At 36.5% G+C, this 26,833-nt stretch overlaps 1 protein-coding gene across 1 annotated transcript; it reads right to left on the reverse strand.

Annotated features, from left to right (window-relative positions):
* Positions 1-11,513: 11,513 nt before the first annotated feature.
* On the reverse strand, positions 11,514-25,205 carry LOC149159389 (putative LRR receptor-like serine/threonine-protein kinase At1g67720). Its single transcript, XM_089434288.1, has 16 exons — positions 25,064-25,205; positions 24,655-24,957; positions 17,332-17,878; positions 16,363-16,847; positions 15,955-16,081; positions 15,792-15,863; positions 14,215-14,283; positions 14,030-14,101; positions 13,670-13,741; positions 13,515-13,586; positions 12,895-13,333; positions 12,567-12,693; positions 12,409-12,474; positions 12,072-12,261; positions 11,838-11,970; positions 11,514-11,747 (listed from the first exon to the last, which is right to left on the reverse strand). Exons 1-16 carry the CDS (start codon positions 25,203-25,205, stop codon positions 11,514-11,516), a joined length of 3,150 nt encoding a protein of 1,049 aa, XP_089290414.1.
* Positions 25,206-26,833: the final 1,628 nt, after the last annotated feature.

A 26,833-nucleotide genomic window follows, 5' to 3' on the forward strand; every position in this document is an offset into this window, starting at 1 on the left:
AGCTTATTGCCCCGCTCATGGTTCCACTCCTCCTCCCCTTAGGGTTATGTTGTCCTACGTTGCTCTCCACAGTCGAATGGAAACTTTAGCTTTTATGTAAGTTTGTTGGGCGGATATTACAAAGGTAGGGCGTTGGCCTAATGGTAAAGGAACTAAGTTTAGGTGGGAGAGGTCAAAGGTTCCAACCCCTACCCAACAAATTTTGGAATCGCGCGATTAAATTTGAATTGAAATAGTTTTTCGGCGGTTATAATATAATTTTTTTGGGTTGTAGTTTTGTTCTGCTAGTAGACCGACTGGTTGTCAAGCTAGGTAGGTTTGAAACCCTCTGGAACACACATATATCGGTGGTAATAATGGTGTGTGGGGGTGGGTTCACCAACGAATGGCCCGCCCGCCACGGTTTAACATATATATATGATATAACAAATCCAAGGGGTGTGGCGGGGATGGCATCTTACAACCCCATTTGATTTTTTTGTTAATATATAATATAATGATTATCAGCGGGGGTGGCAGCCTGCCACCCCTATTTATAATTTTTTTTATAAAACAAATGGTCATTTTTAATCTGCAAGAAATTAAGGGTCACTGGACGATTTAAGTAGGCAACAAATTTGCCAGTCCGGTGGTTGGATTTCATGCATTGGGTTGCTACCAATTTGTTGCCTCATTAAGCATTCCACTTGGCCAAGTTTGAAAAAAAATCTAACCAGTTATAACTTGATCATACGAACTTGGATCGAGTGTCGTTCACACTTTTGGAATCAGGGCGACGAGCACTACGATCTGGTCCTAGTTTCACTTCCATCTAATGAATTTTATTTTTGAGCTATTTTCAAGGCAACTTATACTTCTGAATCCTCATGGATAAGGGAGAGATGAAGATGGAATGAGGGAGAGAGAAGATTAGGGAATGGAGAGAAGAGGAGAGGATAGAGACAAGGAAAGAAGGGGAAGAGAAAGACAGGGAGACATAGATATGGAGGGGGGAGAGCGAGAAGGGGAGAGAGGGAGATAGTGCCAAAGTTGAAGGGTGGAGAGAGAGTGTGTGTGTGATGGGGGGAGAGATAGAGGGAGGTGGGAGGGAAAGGGAGAGAGAGAGAGGAATTGAGAGAGAGGAGAGAGAGGGGGAGAGAGAGATGGAGTTAGAAGCGGAAGAAATACATAGAGAGAGAAAGGTGGAGAGGGAGAGGGAGAGATGGTGAGACAATGAGAGAGAGAGAGAGAGAGAGAGAGAGAGAGAGAGAGAGAGAGAGAGAGAGAGAGAGAGAGATAGAAAGGAGGAGACGAGAGAAAGGGAGAGGAAGTGGAAGGGAGAGAGAGAGAGAGATACATATGGAGAGAGAGTGTATATTTTGGGGGTGAGAATGAGAGACAAGGGGAGATAGAGATATAGATGGATGGGGGAGAGAGGGTATAAGAGAGAGAGAGAGAGATGGAGAGAGAGTGTGTATGTTTGGGGGCTGAGATAGAGATATAGGTGGAGGGGGTAGAGAGAGAGAGAAGGGGAAGAGATAGAGAAGGAGAGGAAGAGGGAGAGATAGATAGATAGATAGATATGGGGAGAGAGAATGTATGTGGGATGATATAGAGAGATAAAGAAAAAGAGAACGAGGGAGATAGAGATATAGATGGAGGGGGCAAGCGGGAAGAAGAGAGAGACAAATAAAGGGAGTGAGAAAGATATCTATATATATATATATATATATATATATATATATATATATATATATAGAGAGAGAGAGAGAGAGAGAGAGAGAGTTTGTAACAGTGTAACACCCCTCTCCGAGGTCTACCCAGAGTAACCATGCCAACCGGGGTAAACATGAGGAGAGATGCTACTGCAATCAGATTCAGCCTCCTATGTCACCTTAAGGAAGTGGAATCGATAGAGAATCACATACAACCATCCAACATCATCAATAGAACCCCCAAGAGACAAGTCAGCCACTTAAACAACATGTCCCTGGGTCCCACTGCTATTCTGAAGCTCTTAGGCCATATTTGTTGTCATGCTATGGGAAAGGGAGTGACTAGAAACCCAAAGTTGCTCTCACAGGCCTTCCTGCCAGCAAATGTGGACCAGAGTTACCAATTATGTGCCATCAACCTTGAGATTTAAGCCACTTTTCTAGCCCAGAATCCTGGCCTCTACCCAGAACTTGTTGTAACTTCCAGAATTCATTAAAAACATAATAACAATGTTGATCAATCAAAAATCACCCTCAGGACTAGGCCTGAGCATCCCCAACTGAGACTGACATTCTATCAAACACTTGGCATCAATGCAACCTATAGGTCTAGGATACAAGACAAAACATAAATTACTAAAACAACTTATGAAACATCATCAAAAGGGTCACCTCCTTAAACATTGAACTACTACATCATCAATTAGGTGTTTCATCCATCCATTTAATAGTTTCAAGTAAATATATGAAATAACCATGACATAAACCATTCATTCCACCATGCTTATAACTAGCATAAAACCATATAAATATCAGAGATATGACATCCATTAAATCCACATATAAATCATTGAAAAAGTAAGAGAAATTAGTTTTTTATTAATCCTAGGAAAATCCGACAAGGTTCAAGACTTCCACGTACCACCCGACCATAGACATGGTTGAACCAAATCTCTCTTTCAGCCAGTCACCCCCATTCCATATTCCAAGCATGAATGTGGGATCTCATAGAACAACCAATCTAAGAACAACCAAGGGAATCTAAAGGTTAAACCACCTCCACCCTCATCAAACCGTGATCAAACCAAAAATAGTAAACTATGCTATAATTAAGGAAACCAAAAAACTAAAAGAGACAGTGTTGGGGGTCCAAGTGGAATAGGCGGGTGGCCACCAATATCCACCTGGATCATTCCTCCCCCCTTAGGAAGCAATGGTCCCCATTATGTTGAGTGCTTGCATGATATGGGGAAACTTCTACTGAACTTGGTCCCTAGTGAGCCACTTGCCTTGGTGAAGGAGTTGGCTAGCTTTGACACCCGATATAGTTGGATCTTCTGCTGGTGAGTGTTCTTGATCTGTGTGTCCATGATCCAATCAGTAGTGGCCTGTTCCATGCAGGATGGGTTTAGCTTTGTTGATGTGAGTTGTTCTACAACGATGGACATGTCCAAAAATGGTGGAAAGTATGGATGAAGGCGGTCTACATTGAACACTCGGTGTAGACCAAAGAACGGTGGAATGCTAAGCTCGAAGGCATTGTCCCATACAGCCTTGGTGATGGTGTATGGCCCATATCGGAGCGAGAAAAGCTTGCAGTGGGGTCTAGCAAGACACTCCTTTTGCAAATGTAGCCAAACTTTGTCGCCCACTTGGAACTTGTGCGACACCCGTGTTGATCATGGCGCTGCTTGTAATTAGCATTGGCTCTGTCCAATATATCATGGACCTGTTGGCGAATGTATTGGATGCGCTCAATGAAGTTGTTAGCCCTTTCGGCTTTGGATTGAACATGGGTCGAATCTTCTTGAGTAGATGTAAATGGTATGGCCACATCAATGAGACATAATTGTTGAAATCCGAGCCCTACCTTAAAGGGGTTGTGGCCTGTTGAGTTGTGGATAGCTCTATTGTAGCTGTGCTAGACATAAGGGATGCTTTCATCCCATGTGTGTGCATGCTTCGAGTTGTACATGCATAGAATGTGTACGATCATCTTGTTGACAACCTCTTTTTGGCCATCAGTTTGGGGATGGAAATACGTGGAATTAGTAAGTTTTGTATCCAGCATCAACTAGAGACTTGACCAAAATGCACTCAAGAATCTATTGTCCCAATCTGAGACAATGGACTGTGGGATCCCAAAGTGTACCCACACTTGCTCAAAGAAGAGCTTAGCAGTGGCCTCTGTTGTAATACTCTTCTTACAGGTCACCATGATGGCCATCTTAGAGAATATGTCGACGACCACGAAAACACAATTATTGTCGTGCTTAGTAGAAGGAAGGCTCGACATCTAATCCATGGAGACAGATTCCCAAGGACGACTAGGAGTAGGTAGAGGAGTATACAAGCCTTGCTTCTTGATGGTTAGTTTGGAAATGGCACAGGCGGTGTAGGATCTAATGTACTTCCCAACATCCTGACGAAGTTTTGGCCAATAAAAATACTTCTACAATACCGCCATTGTTTTCTCTACTCCGAAATGTCCAGCAACCCGACTATAGTGCACCTCCCAAATCATGTTGACGCTCGCTTGAAGGAACACAGATGTGTCCCAAGTGGCATAACAATGCATCGTGAAGGTGAAAAGTTGGAACTTACTTCCCTTCCAGGAGTGTTTGGTATGTGCTGCTGAATTCTGGATTGCTCTTGTAAAGATGCAGCCACCTTGATGTCTCGTGCCCACAGGAGTCGATCACAGTGATCAACGCCATCACCAGTGGTTGGCTAAGGCAATCAACAACATTATTGGTGCTGCCCTTCTTATACTTAATGTTCAAATGGAACTATTGCAAGTAGGTGGACCATTTCTGATGGCGATTGTTTTGAAACTTCCCTTGCGTCTGTATGAAATGTAGAGGTTGGTGGCCTGTGTGGATGACTATTTCCTTCCCCAGAATGTAATGCTTCCATTGATGACATGCCTACATAATGGAATACATTTCTTTGTCATAAGTGGGGTACTTTCAGATTGTGTCTGAAAGTGTCTCACTGTGGTAAGCCACCAGATGCCCATGTTGAGTAAGAACTGCACCAATATCATAGTCAAAGGCATATGTATCAATCTCAAATGGTTGTTGCAGGTCTGTTAATGTGAACACTAGTGTAGAGAAGACACGATTCTTCAACTCATAGAATGATTTTTGTTGGGTTTTATACCAAAAAAAAAATCTTTTGCTCCGCCTTTGTTGACTTGATTGAAAGGCCAAGTGATATGAGAGAACCCGAACACGAACCTACGGTAGAAGTTGGCAAGACCCAAAAAGATGTGGAGCTCTGTTAGAGTGGTTGGGGCTGGCCAATCCCGAATGACTTGTATCTTGGATGGGTCCACATGTACACCTTGCTCATCAATTATGTACCCTAGATATTGAACCTGGGTCAGGCCAAAGGTTCATTTCTCCAAGTTAGGACACCACTTGTGTTGTCGTAGGCTTTGAAGGACCTGTCGAATATGGTGGAGGTTCTCGTCCCAACTTTGGATAAAGATCAAGATGTCATCCAAATACACCACCATGAATGCATTGGTGAAGGGTCACAAGATGTCGTCCATCAGTCTCATGAAGGTTGCAGGGGCGTTCGTCAATCCGAATGGCATGACCAACCATTCAAAAAGGCCCTCCTTGGATTTGAAGGCAGTCTTCCACACATCAGAGGGTTCGATAGGCACCTAGTGATAACTTGACTTCAAGTCAATCTTGCTGAAATATTTAGCCCCATTGAGCTGGTCAAGAAGGTCATCAATCCGCTAGATTGGGTACCTATTCCGGACAGTGATCATGTTCAATGCTCATTAGTCAATACAAAGCCTCCAGGTCCCATCCCTTTTTTGTACCAATACAATCGAGCTCCCACAGGGTAATGAGCTTGGCTTGATGTGCCCTTTCTGCAATAGTTCTTGAATCTGTCTCCTGATCTCATCATTCTCCATAAAAGAGCGCTGATATATCGGCCCATTGGGCAGCGATGCACCCAAGGTCAGATCGATGGAGTGCTTGACCTGACAGTGCAGAGGTATCCCTATAAGTGAGGTGAAAATATCCTTATACTCCTCCACAACCTTGTCCATTTGTTGCTGCTGTGCAGAGGAGCCCTGCCTGGAAGCCGTGGCCATGACCTTCTTCTTTCCCTGCGGGAAGATCATAAGGAAAACAAATTTCCTGGTCTGGGAAATGATCTTACTTCATTTCTTTGCAGTTATCAAAGAGATGGCAGTTGGTGGGGCTACCTCTGGTATCTTGTACAACTTGTTGGCGAAGGTAATAATCACAGAGCGAGGTCTAGACTCATATACAGCATGTTGTTTCCACAAGTATGGTTGTCCTAACAATACATCACAAAATTTAAGAGGAGAAACATCACACAGTACCTCATCCGTGAAGGGCTTGATGTTGTAGGGAAGGCGACATTGTTGGTTGACGCAAAGATTTAGTCCTTGGTGAAGCCACCCAATGGTGTACACATTTGGATGTGTTGTAGTCTTTAGGCCCAGCTGCTTCACAACCTCTGTTGAAATGAGGTTCTTTTGCCTCTCACTGTCGACAATGAATTGCAACGGAGAACCCTTCACCCACATCTGTGAGTGGAAGAGGCGTTCCCCCTCCTCTGGATCTTCAGGCTCAATCTTCTGGATCTTGGTGGTGGCCACGATGGCACTGGGCTTCACATCAATGATCTACTTCCCTTTATCAGTTCCCTTATCAGTTTCTGATTCAGAGTCGGAACATGCATCTGATTCAGAAGCCTTCAGCTCGACCACTAGTGACTGCTTGGCTTGACACTCACTTGTATTGTGAGTGGAGCTCTTATGGAACTCACATCATTTTCCTGTGTCCTTATTTGTCTTCATGGTGTTGTTCTTTGCTTGCGGCTTCGGCGGGCTGTCCTGGGTAGCCCTGCCTTGGCTTGGTCCTTTGTTTTGTTGTTTGGGGGTGCTTTTTCCTTGCTTTGGATTCGCGGATCCAAAGTCCCGCTTCTTCTGTTTAAACCTCTGCCCAATCTTGACAGCGTACCAGTACCCTGTGCCAAGCAAGGAAATGTCCAGGAACTCCATCTCATCCTGGATGTAATTGTGTAGACAATAGCGGTACTTGAGAACCAAATGCCGCTCAGTATCCTTGATAACCAGCTTCGTGCGAAGGGTATGGAAAATATAACTCCAGCACATCTTGGTCCCTTCCTTTCCGTAGCGTGGTCCACTTTATGTATTTATCTTCATAGCTCCCGACAGGGTAATATTATTCCTTGATGGCGTCTCAAAAAGAATCACAAGTGGGTGCGACTGAAAACAATGAGGGTTCACTCTCTTCCTTTTGTTCACAGTATGTTCCCCACCAGTCCTTAACGTGTGGGGAGGCTTTAAGAAGTGCAAAAGTAACCTTTTCCCAATTGGAAAAGTCATGAACTGAAAAATATCCTTCCAATAGATTTAACCATTTATCTACGGCGTCTGCATCTATCAAGCCTTCAAATATGGGAATATCAAAGTTAAATTGTACCTTAAAAGGAGTGGCACCTCTAGAGTGGCTTTTGGATGAAGATGCATCGCCTGTGGGTAACTGTCAAAGGATTTGGGCAAAGTTATCCATCATCGCGTCCCTCTATCGCTCGAGGACTTCTTCGAGCAACAATTTGAAAGGATCTCCTGCCTCCTCCTCTTTCTTTTCTTCTGCCATGGGAGGTCATCGATATTTGCGAGGCTGATCTTGCAAAGGTTCAACCAGATCGAGACCAAACTCCTAATATCCCGACCTCGTTGGGGACATGCAAAGAAAAACAGAGAAAGAGCAGACCGCTCTGATACCACTGATCCAGATTTAAACAAGAACGCAACAAATTACAGATATAGCCATAAATACAAATATGTAGTCGAAATAACACTTCATTTCATTAATATCAAATACTAAAATATGCTTACAAACAGAATGGAAATAAGACTAGCTTGGGCGATGGTAGTTTATCTATGAGAAGAGATGTGGCGGCTACATGCCTCTGAACTGTGTTATAATGAGGCTCAAAGGGCTATTTATAATTGAGAAACAATGGAAAACCATAAACATCCAAAAACCTAACCCTAGGAGATGAAGTGCCAAAACTGTGGGCCTCGTTTGGGTAAATTTTACATCAACTTCCCGGGGTCGTAAATTTGGCATACAATCTTCGTTTGGCTATCATAATACCTTGTTTCAAAGATCTTGGAGAGAAGGCCGAAAAAAAGTTGTAAGCTAGCTTGGGACATTTTTTGTCTCTCTGTTTTCCCTAAAAACATCGTTTAGGGCCTCAAAACGGCTCCGGAAGTTCACGACCCGAAAAACTGCCAAAAATAGTAAATTGTGCTACAATTAAGGAAACCGAAAAACTGAAAGAGACAGTGTTTTGGGTCCAAGTGGAATAGGCGGGTGGCCACCAATATCCGCTTGGATCAAGTTGTTGGCATAGCACTGGAAAATTGGGTCTCTGGACACTGGCAGGCAAGTCTGTGAGAGCAACTTTCGGTTTCTGAACGTTGTCATGCCTATAGCATGAGAGCGACTGAGGCTTAAGATGTCCAAAACATAAGTGGGACCCAGGGATGGGATGTCTGAGTGGCTGACATGTCTCTTGAGGGTTCTATTGCTGATGTGGATAGGTCACATAGGAGGTCGAATCCAATCATAGTAGCCTCTCGTCACATGTTTACCCTGGTTGGCTGGTTACTTGGGTAGATGTGTGAGGAGGGTGTTGCAATAATAGCTTTAATACTTATATATATAGAACAATAATGTTCTATACTAGGGTTGTCCTTCTTTGAATGGCTTGAGGAGAAAGCCCTTCACCTTCAAGCAGATCGAGAGAGTGTAGCCTAACTTCCATTTGAATTGAACTTGATTGATCCACCATCATTCCACCCCTCCCGCCCTCATCATAGGACCCACATCCCCATCCTTTGATCTCATCCCCATATTTGACTGAGGATCCACGTATAATTATTTCTTGACCTCCCCCTGAGTCAAGCCTTTTTGAAGGGGAGGTTACAATGACTAATAATATGACCATACTTATGACACCATTTGCAATGAAACAATACGCCCTTGTAATCAAGCACTTGGAGTCACTTAAACTCTCTACCAATGTTAATGGTTTCATGTAGCCCATTATGCAAATCCAAAGACACAAAGATTCTAGCCATAGAAATATTCTTGGTCTCCTTAAATGAATAATCCACTTTCAGGAAAGTACCAATATTATTCCTAAGATCTATGAAATTATTGTTGTTCCACATATGGGATAGTAAGTCGGGTAGCTGAACCCAAATGGGAACAACATCAAGCTGCTCATGGCTTGCATCAAATAACAGATTCCAGAATTTAAAAATTACATGTATTGAATCAATGGACCATATAAAATTGGTAATCTGATCTGCCTCCTCGTGAGTGTCGAAATTTATCTGAATCCAACCTTTACCTAGAATGAAAATTTCAGGAGAGGTTTGTACCTTTGGGTAAATCTCGGAATTAAGCCACTCACACAAAGTCTTTATGTTGAATTTGTGCCCTCTAGCCCTTCCAACCAGAGACTTTGTCGCCAAAGAGTCTACCTACTCCATTTCATTCTCATCCCCCAGGCTAATCTTGTACGTGACAAGATTTTTTACACTTTTTAGAACCCTATTCTTTTTTTACTTATGCCTTCAGCCTATTGATCCTTTCACAGGTGAATGAGAATCTTCCTCACCACCCGCTTCCTTGGATTTTTCTTCACCTTCTAAAAGCCCTATTAGGTGATCACCATTCCCTCCAAAAAAGAGTTCAAAAAGCTACTTATGGCTAGCTAAAGGCTTCTGCCACATGTTCAGCCTCTAAGACTTTACCCGGAGCCAAAGTATAAATACCCTTTTGCATGGTCGAAAGATAAATCCCCTTAACCCCTGGAAAAAATCAAAGTGTTTTCAAACCTAAAATCTTGTAATCTAACTGGAGGCACAGCTTGAGCAGGAAAACAAAAACCATAAGAGAAAGAGGGTTCCAATAGGTTAAAACCCAGTGACCCTGCCACGGCTGTAACACTGCCTTTGACCTAGGTAGGGGTGAAACCCTGAGTTACTAGAGGTAAAATGCCATTGAAATTTGACCCTAACTGCTAACCACCTAGTAAGTAAACCAAATCTCCTTTGATGTATTCCCTCACAATGTAACCACAACCCCTGTTGAGTAACCACCTGGCTAGTTTGTGACCACTTTTGACTATCTAAATTCCTCATTGGAGACAAAATTATCCATGTGACTAAGACTTACTGAGGAGTCAATCATTTCTGACTTTGCCATTATGTCAAAACCCTAAGAAACCGGTCAAAATTACCTTCAGAAACTTGACTCCAAACACCATTGAAACCTTGTTTCAAGCCCTAGAATGCTTCTATGCCCTCGTAACTTTGTTCATTACCACTAAATGGATGAAGATCCTATAGAGTAGACAATTGGATGTGTATATTGAAAATGTAATTTTGTTTAACTTATAAATGAAATCTATGTTTTTCCAAGGAAAAATGAACAATAATGTTTTTTTATAATTATAAAGAATTAACATATGCATTATATATTGTATGTAAAATAACATATGACTTTTAAGAAATCTCAAATTTCATAATCATATACAAATACAAATTAAATTTTTGAAAGCTAATTCATTTGATTTTTTACATCACATTCAAATTCAATGTAAAAATACCTTAAATCATTTCTCCAAATTTACAAATTATTATTTTTTTCAAGCCTATATTGTTATTAACACTCCATGAGAGAACATAATTAAATTTGTAACCATCCCATTATTATTATTAAATTATTATATATATACTTTGTAACTTAGAACATCATTAAATTGTAACCATCTTATTATTAACATTAAATTATTATATATACGTCCTTGTAAATTAAAACATCATTAAATTATAATCATTCTATCATTATTATTAAATTATTATATATACACATTTGTAAATTAAATTAAATTATTATATATACGTTTTTGTAAATTATATTTATTGAAAAATAATATATATTACAAATTCGTTTTAATTCTTAAAATTAAACTATTTAAAAATCGAGATCCAATCCTTAACCAGCTCCATAAAATCATAATTCTTATCTCCAGTCTTGAAGGCTACATTCCCTTCTGACGTTGCTGATTTATATATTATACTAATTGGGCTTTCAAGAAACTAACATAATTTGTTGAGAACGCCCGCTTTTCACCTTCGCAATCAAGAGGAAGCTGCGAATTTGAAAGTGCGAATCCTATTGACAAATAAAATGCATGACCATGGGGCTAACAGTGTATTCAAGAATCTTACTTCGTAGATTCACAGGAGTCTAAAATTGTATAACAATTAGCTTTTTCAAAATTGTTTTTGACGGTGGAGAATCATTTTACTCTTTAATATAACGTCTAATTCTGTAGGTCAGTCATCAAAGTTGAAATTTTGTTCATATAATTTTGTAAATCTGTCATCAAAGTTGAAATTTTGTTTATGTAAACTTAAAAAAAATTAAATAACAGTACAAAATATTTAAATAATATAATTCATAAAAAAAAATTCTAAACTCATATTAAATCCATATTTAAAATAAATCTATACTAGTGTACAAACATATCTACTTTATCTAAACAATACACTGTTATCGTACTACATTTGGAATCTAAACTCATAGTAGATCCATATTTAAAATAAATCTATGCTAGTGTACAAACATATCTACCTTATCTAAACAATACACTATTATCGCACTACATTGAGAATCAAATTCTTGGCAATTCTCCATTGCATCCGGATCGAATTTATGAAAGTACATTAGAAATAGTGTTGCAAGTCCCTTCAATTTGGAGAGCCTCCCTCAGCTCTGCAACTACCTCACTAACGCTCGGCCTATAAAACGGTTCAGGCTTGACACATCTCATGGCTACTTTGGCAACACGAGTGACTGATTTTATGTCGTAATTTCCACCCAACCTTTTGTCTATAATTTCTTCTATCTTGCCGGGAATTGCATCCATCTCCACAAAAGGTGTAGCCTGTAAATAACCTTATATTATTAATGCTAGTTTTTATGCACTACAAAATCTTTTTAATACCATTAAAAGTGTAATGATCCAATTCCTTACCCATCGAATGATGTTTAGTTTATCTAAAGGGAGTTTTGCATCTATAGGTTGTCGACCACATATGATCTCCAGCAAAACCACTCCAAAACTATACACATCACTCTTCTCGGTCAACCTTTCAGTGCTAAAATACCTGTGAACAACACAATCCAAATAATTTCTTAGCCAAAGAAATACCCCAAAAAGGAACTATATGAAATAGTAAAAAAAATGCAAGTTATTTGTGTGATATACTCTGGGTCAAGGTATCCTGCGGTGCCTTTCACCATAGTGGTAACATGAGAAGCCTCCCCAGCAGTCCATATCCTTGAAATACCAAAGTCACCAAGTTTTCCTTTCAAATTGCTGTCTAGAAGGATGTTCGCTGCTTTTACATCCCTGTGAATAATTTTTGGGGTACAAACTGTGTGCAGGTATTCCAGTCCTTCAAAAACAAATGGCATGGTGGGTGGATTACATGAGAAAATTGATCATACATTATTTTCCTTTCAAAAAACAAGGTAGAAGTCTAAACGCAAAATCTAAAAATATAATGTCCATTAAAACCAAGGGAGGAAAATCAAAGAACTACCCTGTGCTGCATCTAAAGCTATTTTGACCCTTGTTTTCCAACTTAGTTCGGAACCTGCATTAGGACCTGGTAAATGAAAATATGAAGTGAATGAGAATTCGTCATCTTCGCTATTCTATCACCCATTCAAGAAAACATTTATATGAGAATATATTTACCATAAAGGTGGTCTCTTAAGGACCCTCCAGACATGTGCTCGTAGATAATCATAAGTTCTTGGGATTCATTGCAATACCCAAGTAAAGACACCAAGTTTTCGTGCTGGACTCTCGAAAGAACATCAATCTGTTTATCAAATGAAAATAAAGTCATGAATTTTACTATATATGGTTTTCTGTAAATATGGCTAAAAAGAATATAAAAATGAAGTTAGAAGTTGAACTGATTATGGTTAAAAACATTATATGTGATTGAAGATAGCAATTGAACTATAAGACTATATACAAATAGAAGCATATTACATGGTTTAAGAATTCTCAGAATTACCTCGTTCAGGAACTGTTTAACTCCTTGTGTGGAGAACAAGGTGAGAACTTTGACGGCTATTTCCGTTCCTTCCGGCAATTTACCAAAGAACACAGTTCCGAAGCCCCCTTTGCCGATATTTCCACTAAATTTTCCTGTGGCAGCCGTCACCTGATCTAGAGTGAAGGCATAGGCCTTTGCTGAATTTGGACCCATAATCGTTGGGTCAATCCATTCGTTGGGGGCAGAGTGCACAATCATTTCTACCCCATTGCTTTCAGTTGTGACACACTCTTTCTTCTTGCGATACAGAGCAGTACCCACTATTAACGATAGACCGATGATTAGAACTCCGCTGAGTGTTATTCCGAGGACTAGGTGTCTCATCAATTTCTTATTGGGGTTTTGTGGTGTATGTCCGGTTAGATCAGGAATAAATAGAAAAGTATTTCCAGAGTATCTGGTACACATCAAAGAAATAATTTTTCAGTTAGATTAATTTTAGAATTTCAACTGTATTAGAACATTAATAATAATTGTATATAGCATTGCTAATATAGAAAAATATAAAAAAAAGAAATTCAAACATCAAAATACATTTTAACTAAAAATAAAGATAAATAAAATAAATATGTGATTACTTGAGTTTCAATGAATGCTTGTGCAGAAGTTGAGGAGCAATTTCACCACTAAAATTGTTATTCTCTATAAACCTGTAACAATCATTCACATAAACATTAAAAAGCAATATGAAATGTACAATTTGCATAAGGAGAAAAAGGGTAAAGGGACTTACAACTCTTTAAGGTTTTTAAGTTCACACAACCAGTTTGGAACACTACCATTTAGGAGATTGTTTTGTAAATGTCTGCAGTACCAATAAAACGATTGATAACCAATCTTTTGTGGTCGAAAGGAGCAACAATGTCAGAAATTTATGTTGACAGAAACTTACAATTTTTCTAACATCGTTAAATTGGATAAGTCTGGCAAAGGTCCCATTAGATGATTATTGTCAAGTACCCTGGTTATTTGGATACCCATGGATCATTGTCAATATCTCTTTTTAAAAAGATTACAAATTATAATTAATGGATCGTTATATCTCTATATATATATAAAAGAAACAAACAAAATAGAAGAAAGAAAGACTTACAACTCTTTAAGGTTTTGAAGTTCAGATAGCCAATCTGGAACACTGCCATTCAGGTTGTTGTTTCCTAGGTGTCTGCATTATGCAGAAAATGATTGTTAAGTGATCTTTTGCGAAAATTCACAGGGGAAGTCTAAACAATCGCCAATATTAAAAATATCAAAAAATTATGTTGAGCAGAAACTTACAGTCTCTGCAACATCGTTAAATTGGAGAAGTCTGGCAGAGATCCCGTGAAATGATTATTATCAAGTACCCTGGTTGGTTATTACAATATCAATGGATCATAGCCAATACTATTTTAAAAATATTTACAGTATAATTATATTTATAAATAGAAAAAAACACAATATAAAAGGCTGTCCCTTCTTAACCAGCTTCATTATATTTATATTTAGAGTAAATTATTGAATCCAGTTTAATTTAAAATTTATTTATTGTTATTATAATTTTTAGATTAATGCTAATAAGAATGGGTGTTTGTAAGTGATTTAGACCATTTAAATGTTTTGATGTTAGTTTTTTAATCCACACTTTAATGTGATAAAATATTGATATATTTTATCCCCATCCAACAACATAGAAAAAACTTAAATTTATATTAATTTTTAACATATTTAATTTCAAATTTATATTAATTTTTAATATATTTAATTTTAAAAACTAAAACATTTAAACTTTTTTTTCTTCTGAAGTTTTTGAATATTATAACAATAAGTTATTTTAATTCAGGTATATTTTTAAGTTCTATTGAGTTTTTATTATTCAGAATATTTATAATAAACAAGTTTTCATTTATATATATTCAAAAGACTTTTAATTATAAACATGTATATTTAAGTTCTAAGCATGTATGTTTATATTATAATTAAAATTTAATTAATATATATAAAATTTAACTAAAATATATATTTAGTTTTTAATTAGTTCTTATTTAATTAAATATGGTAATTATAATAAATAATTTTTATATATATTGAGATAATTACATATTTAAATTAATATATATATATATATATATAAAAGTTTTTGATTAGTTCTTAAAATAAATAACTTTACATATAAGTTTAATAAAAATATTTTTATAAACATATATATTTAATTAGTTACATATTTAAATTGATAAATCTAATAAACAAATCAATTAATTAATAATAATCATTTATTTTTAATTTTTGGTTATATTAATTGTAGTTGAAGCTCAGTCAAAGGTAGTCTTTTCTTTGGTCAAAAGTAGTTGTTTTTCTAGCCATTTGAATAGTCGGTCTCTCTATTTAACTTTTCTACCATGATCTCATATTGTCTTCAGGTTGAACCACACTTGTTGGTTGGACGCTGGTGGACAAATAAATTTTGATGTGATTATGGCCGAAAACTTGTCTCAAAAACTCATGTTCTTAGCAAAAATTTGAGGTTAAGAAAAATGAAAATACCACCCAAAATAATTTCAAAAATAATTAAATTAATTTTTTTTATATTTAATATTTAATTATTTATAACACATCATTTCATAAAATTATTCATATTAAAAAAATTTGACAAATTGTCAAAAAAAAAAATTATGATTTAAAAAACTAAATATTTCAATATTATAAATTTTAAATATTTCTAAAATAATTAATATAAATTAATTTATTTAAAAAAATTAAACAATTAATATAAATGTTTTTTAATTAAAAAAATACATTAATACAAACTTAGAAATTTATGAGAAGTAAATTGTACAGAAGGAGAAGAAGAAAAAAATAGTCGCACATATACTTACATGTTAACTAAAGCAGTCAATTTTCCAATTTGCTCAGGTATCAGTCCTGTCATATTCCTCTTAGACAAATTGCTGACAACAAAAGGATTTTCATGAAACATCACAGTTTTACAATTCCGTATAAATGCAATGAGTGGTAAACAACAGAAAGGCTTAAACTTACATTTCAGAAATTCTTATTGCAGAAGAGTCGTGATTACACGCAATCCCATCCCACTCGATCAAAAAGCAAGGATCAGAAATCCATGCCCTCATATCAAACATCTCTTTCATGGCGACGAGAGCTTCAACTGTAGTTTAGGAACCATCTGGTCAGATATTCAATTATTATACTTAACCATAACCATATAAAATTGCAATCAATGTACGCCCATAGGAATCTTTGGAAAATGTGCATATAACTCATATACTATTTTTATCATTTAAAGAAAATGATATACTATTTTTATCATTAGATTTGAGGAATATTTATGAATTTGCTCAGTCAATTTTTTATTCCTAAAGTTTAACAAATTAAAAACCTTTAATAAATTGTTAATTTGGAATATTAGAAGTTCAGTGAGGCCCTTACCATCTTGGAGATATGTTGCCGGTTGAGTGTCAAACAAGGTGTAGTACTCCAAAGCGTTGATTATAGGAGGTAGGGTGTAGTTACTTGCCATCACGAAGGCGAATTGGAAGTCATCTGTTTGATTGGTTAGGATTCTAAGCTCCAGAGCCGAAAAACTTCGCGGGAGAGTGATGGTGTCAGACCCTTTTTCACCATTTATCATGACGTAAAATGATCTGGATTCAGACTTATCTAGCGTCTGGATCTCCGCAAAATACAAAACCAGTAATGATTTACTCCCTCCTTCGTCGAATGGTCCCAGAGAGAATTGAGCCGGTTCTGAGTTGTTCAAAACCCACGCAGTTTGCATGACAACAGGTGGAGGAAGGTCTTTGGTATTGTTGATTAATGTGGAGTCAGAACTTACAAGCTCTCCAATGTCTAAGCTTGAGACATTTAAAGGTACAAATGGTGTCCAGATGCGGTCGAAGGTGTCCTGAGGATACCTTCATGATATTCACCAAACAAAGCGATTAAGTTCAATCATTAAAAAAGAATCAACTAGCCACACTGCATCAAAATTTACTCTTGCATATAGACGTTCTTTTCAGCACATGGCATCAATGGTATAAAGATATATTTTCCAGTATAAATTATAAATTTATTGCTATGAAATAATAATAATGATTTTTAATTTCAGATTTTTGTAATATATGTTGATTTTGATCTTGTTTTAGGATTAATCATATCATAAATTGTTGGTGGTTGATGTTCCGAATTATTTAATATAATTCATTTTCGTGATAATTCCAATAATAAACCAACCACTTATGATACAATTAATCTGAAAAACATTATCAGTAACAATGATCATCAACACCCGGTTAATCTCAAAAACATTATCAGTAACAATGATCATCAACACCCGGTTACCGATTATCCTAGATTTAAAAAAAATAAATGATTATCAACACAGTTCAAAATGTTCACCTGATTATCGAATTCTCACTTCCACCAACATCAGTTCTCCGAATGGTTTTCAATATCGTTCCTGGCTGAGGTTGTCCATACATGCCATTTTGGAGCTTCCTCAATTCAATAGCAGAGATAAAAGGATCATCAGACTCCAAGGTTCTGATCAAGCAAATGTACAGCACTTTGCCAGAACTAGTCAATATTCTTTCAACATGTATCGCTTCTGCAGATTGGTTTGTTATGTTTCTCATATACAACGTACCCTTTGTCTCCAAAGAGAAAGCGAAGTTTGGAATTTTTTGGAATCGACTGAAATTTCCAACAGAAAACCATAATCTTACGAGGTAAGGCACATGAGGATCCACAGGCAAGCTATAGCAAGACTTATTGAGAGGCCTTGGAAAGAAACGTAGACTAGTCAAATAAGAGCCATAGAATTCTTCAGTGGCATTCCCTATGTCCGCTGCCTGACCGACCTCTATGTAATCAGCATCACCGACCCATGTTATATTGTTAACGTCAGTACGACTTATGTTAGTTCCGCAGTCAATACTTAGAAACCCTGCAATACATCCAGGTATTAATTAGTAAAGCAAGATCTTGTGAACCAATTAAAAAAAAAAAAAAAAACACATTGAGCTATATAGTACATTTTATTCAATTGAGATTCTAAGATGCAGATGAAACATGAACACTCTGTTTCTTCATATAGAATTTTGAATGACCTGGTTGAGCAGTGATTGTAGTTGCCGCTACGAAACAGAGGAGGATGCATAGCGATGCTCTCCAACCGCCCCATTTGCCATAGCCAATTTCGTCCATCATTCCACCCACTCTCATAAAAAAAAAGTAGTAAGCTAAGGATTCACAGAAAACGCTTCCGATCCGCAGGAGGAGGACCTCCGCTAGACTGCAAAGTATTGCAGGGTTTCATATTTTAAGATTTCTCTTTTAATGGTGAGACGGATAGGTCTAGATATTTTAAGATTTCTCTTTTAATGGTGAGACGGATAGGTCTAGTGTAAGGCAAGCGTCTGTGGGGGAATTTCAGGGAAGGTGCTCACATGGTTCCGAGTCCCCAACTAAGTCATCGCTGGAATATTTGAGGCGTCCCTTCGCTGAACTTTTCCTACAAAATAGACAAATGTTTACCAGAAATGTTATACGATTCCAAACTCTAGAAGTTTTTATTTCGAGACTGCAATGTTGAAAACTAAATATGTCCTTGGCTTCCCAGAAAGGGCCCTATCTCTGCCTCTTAATTCCATGCGAAAGACCCGGAGTTGAGTTGAGAGTCCTCGATGACGTGTTAAAAATGTAAGAGACTACTGACTTATTTGAGAGTCGTCGATGACGCGTTAAAAATGCAAGAGACTACCGAGTACCGACTGATTTGAGTCGTTGATGGCGGTTAGATGGGTCATTCAATTTATTATATTTGGGTTAATGGCGTGTTAGACGGGTCATTCAATTTATTAGTGTTGGTTGAGAGGATCTCTATAGTTCAGTTTCAGTTTAGTAGGGTGGATGGGTGAGGGTTAAATGTGAGATATTTTTTAAATTTAATTTTTTTAGATAAAAGAAAGTATAATATATGAGTGATTGGAGACTTTCACAATTAATTATATTGTTAAATATTTCAGGAATTGCATTGTGTAATATGGTTGATTTTTCCATCATTATTGATCGGAGAGAATCTTGTCAAAACCTTGTCACTGAACTGAGTGCTGGAGAGCCTTTTATAGAAAAATATTGAATTATGTGTAATTTGGCATAACCCTCAATTTTGAATTGAATATATTTAAATAATATATTTGACCAATTATACTTTATTGATAAAATAATATCTGACCAACTAATTAATAAAATAATATTTGACCAACCAAAAAAATGATTAGAATGAGATATGTTACCAAAATTAAGAGGCTAATGAAACCATAAAATAATAAAATACAATAACAATAAGACTTTAATTATTAAATATTAATTAAGACTTTAATTATTAAAATATGAATTAGATGGTTGATTTTTTTGAAAAGAATTGAGATTAGATGGTTGATTTTTTTGAAAAGAATTGAATCTTAAACTAGTCTAGAAATTAACTTTAGGAGATTAAGAATTAGTTGAGGGAGTAATTATTTTAAGATTAATAATAACAAACTAATGAAATAATAAAATTTATTTTATAAAAAGCATTAAATTTTTGAAAAAGGAATTTGATTTTAAATTAGTTTAGAAATTAAACTTATTAGTTGAAGAATTATAAAATTAATAATAACAACCATAGATTCTATATTTTATCACAAAGTTAAATTTGATAAATGACAAATTTAGTTGAATTGGATCAACATAAAAGAGAATTGGGAATTATTAAGATGAAGGGGATTTACTAATTCAACATGCATATATAGATAAAGGTCAAAATAGCATAATAAAGAGGGTAAGATTTAAAGCAAAGTGTAAAAATTAAAGGATTACAAAGATTAATAAAAACTTAGATGCCGAAGAATATTGTTAATAGTTAATAAATATGAATTCTATACGATGACCAAAATATTTTAGAAAGTAAAGGAAACCAGGGGAAAAATTTTGATTTTTTTTTTTCAAAAAAGAGAGGCACTTGGAAGTAGGAGACGTAGTCAGGGGTGGGTCAAGGGTCATTGGTGAGATGGTGGATGATGGGCTTCCAAGATAGTTAATAAATAAGAATTCTATACGATGACCAAAAAATTTTAGAAAGTAAAGGAAACCAGGGGAAAAATTTTGAATTTTTTTTTTTTTTTAAAGAGAGGCACTTGGAAGTAGGAGATGGTAGTCAGGGACGAGTCAAGGGTCATTGGATGATATGGTGGATGATGGGCTTCCAGGATTGACTGTACCTGTAACCCTTCTCCCTATTAAAGTTATTAGAGTTTTTCTGGATTTCGAGGGTTTCTCGAATAATGCGAGAGTTGTAGAATGTTGCAAAGGCTATGATTTTAGATTGATTGAAGAAAAATAAGTGCTTGGACTTATAAGAGTGTCATGCTATGGAAGACTTAGACAACTGGTTATGGTTGGTGTCACCTATGTGCTCCTTGAGGAGGGGTACTTATAAATTAACATCCATGTTACCATATAAATTAAAATAATGATTGCATAACCATCTTTAAATTTAATTAATAAGCCGATAAAAATTTAATATTTACAATATAAAAAGATTTGTAATCATGAGTAATTACCATGGATATTATTAACTTCTAAATAAGTTTTTTTACAATACCATGGACTAATGCCCAAAAGAGAAAGATAGAGAGAGGGAGAGAGAGGAGGGAGAGGAGGGAAGGAGGGAAGAAAATCATAATACCATGGTTTATCAATACCATAGGCCATCTACGTTTTTTATTATTATGTTATGGAGCTAGGCTTTTAACTAGCAATTGCACCACATGTTGCAATGGAAACATTGTAAGGCATTAGCATAGGAAAGAGTAGCCTAGAAGAAGGAAGATGTCGCACCAAAGGAGCGATCGCGAAGGAATGAGAGGCAAATTTTGTTTCCATGGAAGCAAGTCATGGAGATTTCAAATCTATTGATGATAAGAGTGATTAGGAGGTAGACACATTCCAAGGGATGAACCCTCCCGTATCACTAAATTGTCATCAATATATATGTATGTATGTATGTATGTATGTATGTATGTATCTATATGTTCACATATATAAAAAAATTGTATAGATATTGAATTAGGCAATTTGGGTGAAAACCCTTTGGTGATTGATATTAGATGGAATCCTAGTGGAAATTGATTATTCACAAAAAATAACTCCATTCAACTTGGTTACACAGTGTAGACATGAAGCTTAATGATATAAAAGCTTCAGCAATTTGCAAACACTACACTAATCTCTCTTCTTCCTTATCACCACTCTCTAGCATAAGTTATATGGATTTCTTACCATTCTCAGTAGCAGGCATGCTCTCAGGCTCAACCATTGTGTTCTTTGAAACGATCTTCCCTACAACCTTCATATCATTACATTGCTTTGTACCTTTTTCAGGTATAATTAACATCACCATTTCACTAGTAGCAAGATTCAATTGCTCCTTGATTCTCTTCTGAGTAGCCTCAATAGAGGTGTTAGTCTACCATTCCACTTCGTCATCATGGTCGTCTTGGCTCCCTTGAGGAGATTGATCATCCTCATCAAAAGATTTCTTCTATGTTAATCTTTCCTATGCTACTACTACCTTATGACATTTCCTTTGTAACATCAAGGATATTGATCATCCTCGTCAAAATATTTCTTCTATGCTACTCTTTCCTATGTTATTGCCTTACGACATTTCCTTTGTAACATGTGGTGCAATTGCTAGTCATACAATTTATAGATGTAGTTGTTAATGTATAAAAATAATTGGGTATATTTTTTTTAACACAAGTATGAAAAATGGCCAATGAATTTGTTATGAAGTACTAAGTAAATCATGATATTCAATGTTCAAATCCTTGGGGTCAAACAAAAAAAATCATAAATATGAAAAATATGATATTTCTTTAGTGAGAATAGACTGAAGGAGTAATAATATACTTGTTAAAGTTCTAAGTTTGAAATCTTGTAATTACACATCCAACTATATTAAATATTGTGAACTTAAAAATAAAATAAATAGAAAAACACTATAAATTTATTATTGTGGCCCAGGTCGGATACAATCCCAACATTGAATTCATTGTTTCATTCTAAAAAATTCAAAATGGATAGATCCCCATTTGAAAACACTCATTATACTATTTCATATATGAATTCACTTCATGCATGGTTTTTTCATTCATCTAGATCTAAAGTGCCACCTTTAAAATATTCTTTCCAAAGTATTCGTACGTTCTACTCAAATAAATTCATAAATAACACATAAATAAGATAAGAGTTTACCCCAATAGAAAGGTAGGAAACTAATATCCCTCTAACACCAAACCTTCCTCAAATAGCCCCAGAGGCAAGCACACAAGGCGATTAAGTGGTGTCAGCGAAGAGGTTAGTGTACTATTTCCAAATTTATATCTTGAAGCTGCCTCAAGATTTTCCATTTTTCCTCATATAAAAAAAAAATTGACTTGTTTTTAAATTTTGTAGACATATAACCTTGGAAATGAAGCCACTGAGAGGGGGAGATGATTCATAAAACTGTGTCAATGTCTGAAATTTAGAGGGTGTATTGAATGAAATCAAGTATCTCTATTTGTTACTTCTATCTGCTCGTAGGAAATTTTTTAATAGATTTCATAATTATGCCTATGACATGGGCATATATCTCTAGTTTTAGATAGAGTTTGTTGGAGATAGACTATAATGTGGGGTATGGTAGATTTCCTTTGTGTTGATATGAGATCGATTATCAATGTAGAATGTGAGCTCCACTAGGCCTTATGTTGGTTTCATCTTGGGTCGTGTATCTAACATAAATAAGAATGCACAATTTACATTATATGGGAAAACATACCATGTTCCCAAGTATGATGGCAAGCACAATGGCTCTCCAAAACATTTGTGCAAGCAACCATGATGATGCTTTCTATAGATATAAGATTCGAAATTACTTACTAAAATAGAAATACAGGGCAATGGCATCAAGACCAATAATGTTAATATGGTAGATGTGGTAAAGTCTCCTAGAAGGAAACCTTCTTACACGACAAAGTTCTTTGGATGTGAATTGGATGTCGAGTCAAATTTTGATAAGAAGACTATAACTTCTATTGTTAATGGCTCCCATGACAATGCAAAGATAGTTGCTTTGCTCGAAGTTTTTATAAAAAGATATGGTCCAGTGCTATCGATGTGGAAATCCATAAACAAAAATTTTAATATCAAAGACCCAAATGATATCCTTGCAATGTGTTTCATGTGGGTACATCACTGATGTAATCCTCCAGAACGAAAGAAGGGAGGAAAAGATAAGAAGTCATTGAGGAGGGCTGAAAAGGAACACATTAAACAAGGGGAAGCTTTAGATGAAAAATAGAAGAAAAGCAAGAAATATTCAAAGAAGAAGAAAAACAATAATGTGAATTAAAAGGTGTCAAAGAAAATTGATTTACTATGAGAGGAGAAAGAAACATGCACCAAACTTGTGTGGAAGGAAACATTCTCAACATGAAATGTAAACTTCACAGCGTTTTCCACTTTTTGGGATTAGAGTATGCTTTCTGAGTACCAACAACAAAGGGCGAGGCGAGAGACTCATTGTTGAACTCTTTGCCATGTGAATGATCAAAAACCATATATATTATTAATTTATTCATAAATCATACACAATTAAAGCTAAGGGATCAAAGTGAGAAAAAGTCGTATTAAAGAGAAAACATATACAAATTAACATATTTCAGAATTTAATATTCACATTCATTGCATTGTCAGTACCATCATGATCCATCACGCTCATATTATATTTTCGTGATCCGTCACGCTCATATTATGTTTTTGAACATTCATGATAAAACTCTAACACAGTGTTGTATTATTGTATTTGATTATATGTCGACGTTGTTTAATTTAGTCTCATCTTTCAATTTTGTGCCACTTTTTGAAAAGTGCCTTTCACAAGCCCACCTACAATTTTATCAGGCATCTACAAAACATCTATGCCTCATAAAATTTAACATAACCATCACCACAAGTTCAAAAGAATAAAAGAATAAACTAAAACACTCTTTCTATATTTTGTATTTCACATGTTGAAACTCTTTAGTAATCATGGACCATGTAGTCGTGACTTCACCGATTATCCGGGGACCCATTCCAATGGTACTCCATTTCCTCATTGTACATAGCAAAAACTCTCAATTATCAAACCCCAATGAAAATTCCACCTTCCATCCCACGAAGGTGTTTTGTATCAGACTTTGTGTCATACATTCAAAAGCGGGTTACATACGATATGTGTCATTAACCCAAACCAAAAGTCCAAATGAGTTCTTACATCAGAAGGTATTATTTTTAACAGCAAAGTGACTATGCCTGATTTAAGGATTAGGGAGAACAACACACCATAAGGGATATGGCTAGCATCAAACCTGAGTCTCTAGCATAGGCTTAGCCAACTACTAAGCTTTACAATATTATACAACATGACATCTCATAATTTGTCATAAGCCATTCTGTATTTCTCACTTCTATAATCCACACCCAAAAAATTGTGGCCGAGTCAAATTAGCCTCGATTGCATAGGGCATGAGTGGTGATCCATGGATTCTCTGTAACAAAACAAATATTTATCATTAATATGTCACGGATCTAACAAAACCCAACTGCAAGTTGCAATATTCACCATTAATGGTATAAAAGAGGGAATACCTAACACTTGGTTTTCACTAGGTCTCTTGGTGACGTCTCTGGATAACATCTTGCGTATCAAGTCCTTGGTAGACTGAGATATTGAGAGCCACCGATCAATGGGGAAACGAAGGCGCCCACACAGGACTGCCTCAAATATCTCCTGTGGTGTTTCTCCCACAAAAGGGGCAACTCCACTCAGCATTATGTACAAGATCACCCCTGCGCTCCAAACATCCACTTTCTCATTGTAATCCTTCCCTCCCAACACCTCCGGTGCTATGTAATACGGAGTACCCACAATTCCTTGCATTAATTCTTCTCCTGCATTCATTAATATGAGAATTTAAGCCATGGGATTCAGTGATCCAAACCAAAAAAAATCATGGACTTGCATGACAACGAAAGGGGGCAAACATAATAAACATACCTGGAGAGAAAAAGGAGGCGTGCCCAAAGTCTATAAGCTTGATTTGAGAAAGGGAACTAGAATGATCTGTTAAGAGAATGTTGTCAGGTTTGATATCTTGGTGGATGATTCCAATGGAGTGGTAGTAGCTTATGGCCTCCATGAGATTTTGCAAGACGGTGACGGCCTCCTCTTCGGAAAATGTGATCGGAATTTGGATTAGGGGCAAAAATTTGCTCAAAAATAAAAGTGCTAGGAATTGCTCAAAACCTGAATGACTGCGTCCTTCTCAGCGATACGATCCCAATGCAACTCGTTTCACTCAAAATAGAGTTCATGTGAGAAAGTTAGAACCTTTTATATGTTTTGTCAAACAGACAAATTTTGGGTACAGGTTGACTGGGATGCTAACTAGGCATCCGTACATCCCAGTCAGAAAAAAGAATATGTCAGAGAATATTCCTTAGAATATTTCCACAAGTGGCTCAATCAGGATTTTACAAGTTTCAGCATTGGATTAGTCAAAGGCCTTGAGGTGGACCAATGAGAGGCTGACGTGTGGCAAGCCCGGAGGTTGCCATGTGCCCTCTCAAAGGTCATGTAAAATTATTTGGGCAGGCTGCAGAATTGAACTCTTGAACTTTCCCACACAAGCGCCAAGCCTTATCGCTATACCAGAACCATGTCACTTAACATATGTTGGGTGCAAATTGTAGTTAATGTGATAGTCATTGGCGGTTGTGGAAAGAGAGGGCCAGCCCCCTCCCATGTGACCTTACACTGTAACCGGAGGTTGGGCTTATTATTAACCATGCCAAATTAAGTGGAGTTTAGTGTTAATTAACCCACAATTAACCTTTAATTAATTTTGGATTAGGTTGGTGACTGTTTTGGTAGGTCCGCTAAAACTGGAATTATGCCAATTTTGGCAGGGTTAACTGGAGTTTCTCCAATTTTGGTGGAGTTTTCCTAGGGAAAACTAAAGAGGCCATAAATTTGGCATATTTCGACCAATTTTGGCTTAAAAAGAGCCATTCCTAAATGATTTGGATGCTCTGGACACAATGGAATAGGTTGCAGAGGCAAAAAGACACTTGTGTATGTGATTTTTCTACGTTGAAGTTTAAGGAAGCCTAGGGCCACCAAGAGAGGAGGTTAAGCTTAGATCAACTGAAGTCCAATTGCAGAGCTTGGAAAGTCATTTTTGTGGTTTTTGGGTCTTCTGAATCCAATGGAGTAGGTTGCAAATCCATTGGAGCACTGTAGGTTCATGTAATAAGATAATTGACCATTAATCCTTTATCAGCTTTGTGTTTATGAGTTTGTTGCGTTTTATTTCTCTACAATTTACTTGTTGTACATGTGTTTTAAACAGTTAATTAATCTCATAAATTTCTCATAAAAGAGACTCAATACTTGACACATAAATCCTCACATTTTGGTTAATTTGAGATGATCCTAAACACATTTTTTAATACTAATGAGGGAGCTTGCATAGCATTAACAAGTTTTCCCAACATTCAGATCAGGTTGGTATCAAAGGAAGGTTAGCTCATTTTAACCCTGAGATGGTTTGCCAAGGTTAGCTAGAAAATTAGCTATTGGTTTTGTATTTGTGCAAAGAGAATTTAATTGTGTGCAAGTTTATGTGTGTAAGCTTAAGAAAGAAGATGCTTCTTTGTTGAGAAAAATTTTGAATCTTTGTGAAGCTTTTTGATGCATTACAAGTGTGATGGCAGCTTCAACAAGTGATGTTTTTAATCCATCTTCCTTAGCAAGACTCTTTGATTT

This window comes from Pinus tabuliformis, chromosome 5_2 (genome assembly GCF_031772625.1).
Source record: "Pinus tabuliformis cultivar Carrire ecotype Pingquan chromosome 5_2, CPIR1, whole genome shotgun sequence".
Classification (NCBI taxonomy): domain Eukaryota; kingdom Viridiplantae; phylum Streptophyta; class Pinopsida; order Pinales; family Pinaceae; genus Pinus; species Pinus tabuliformis.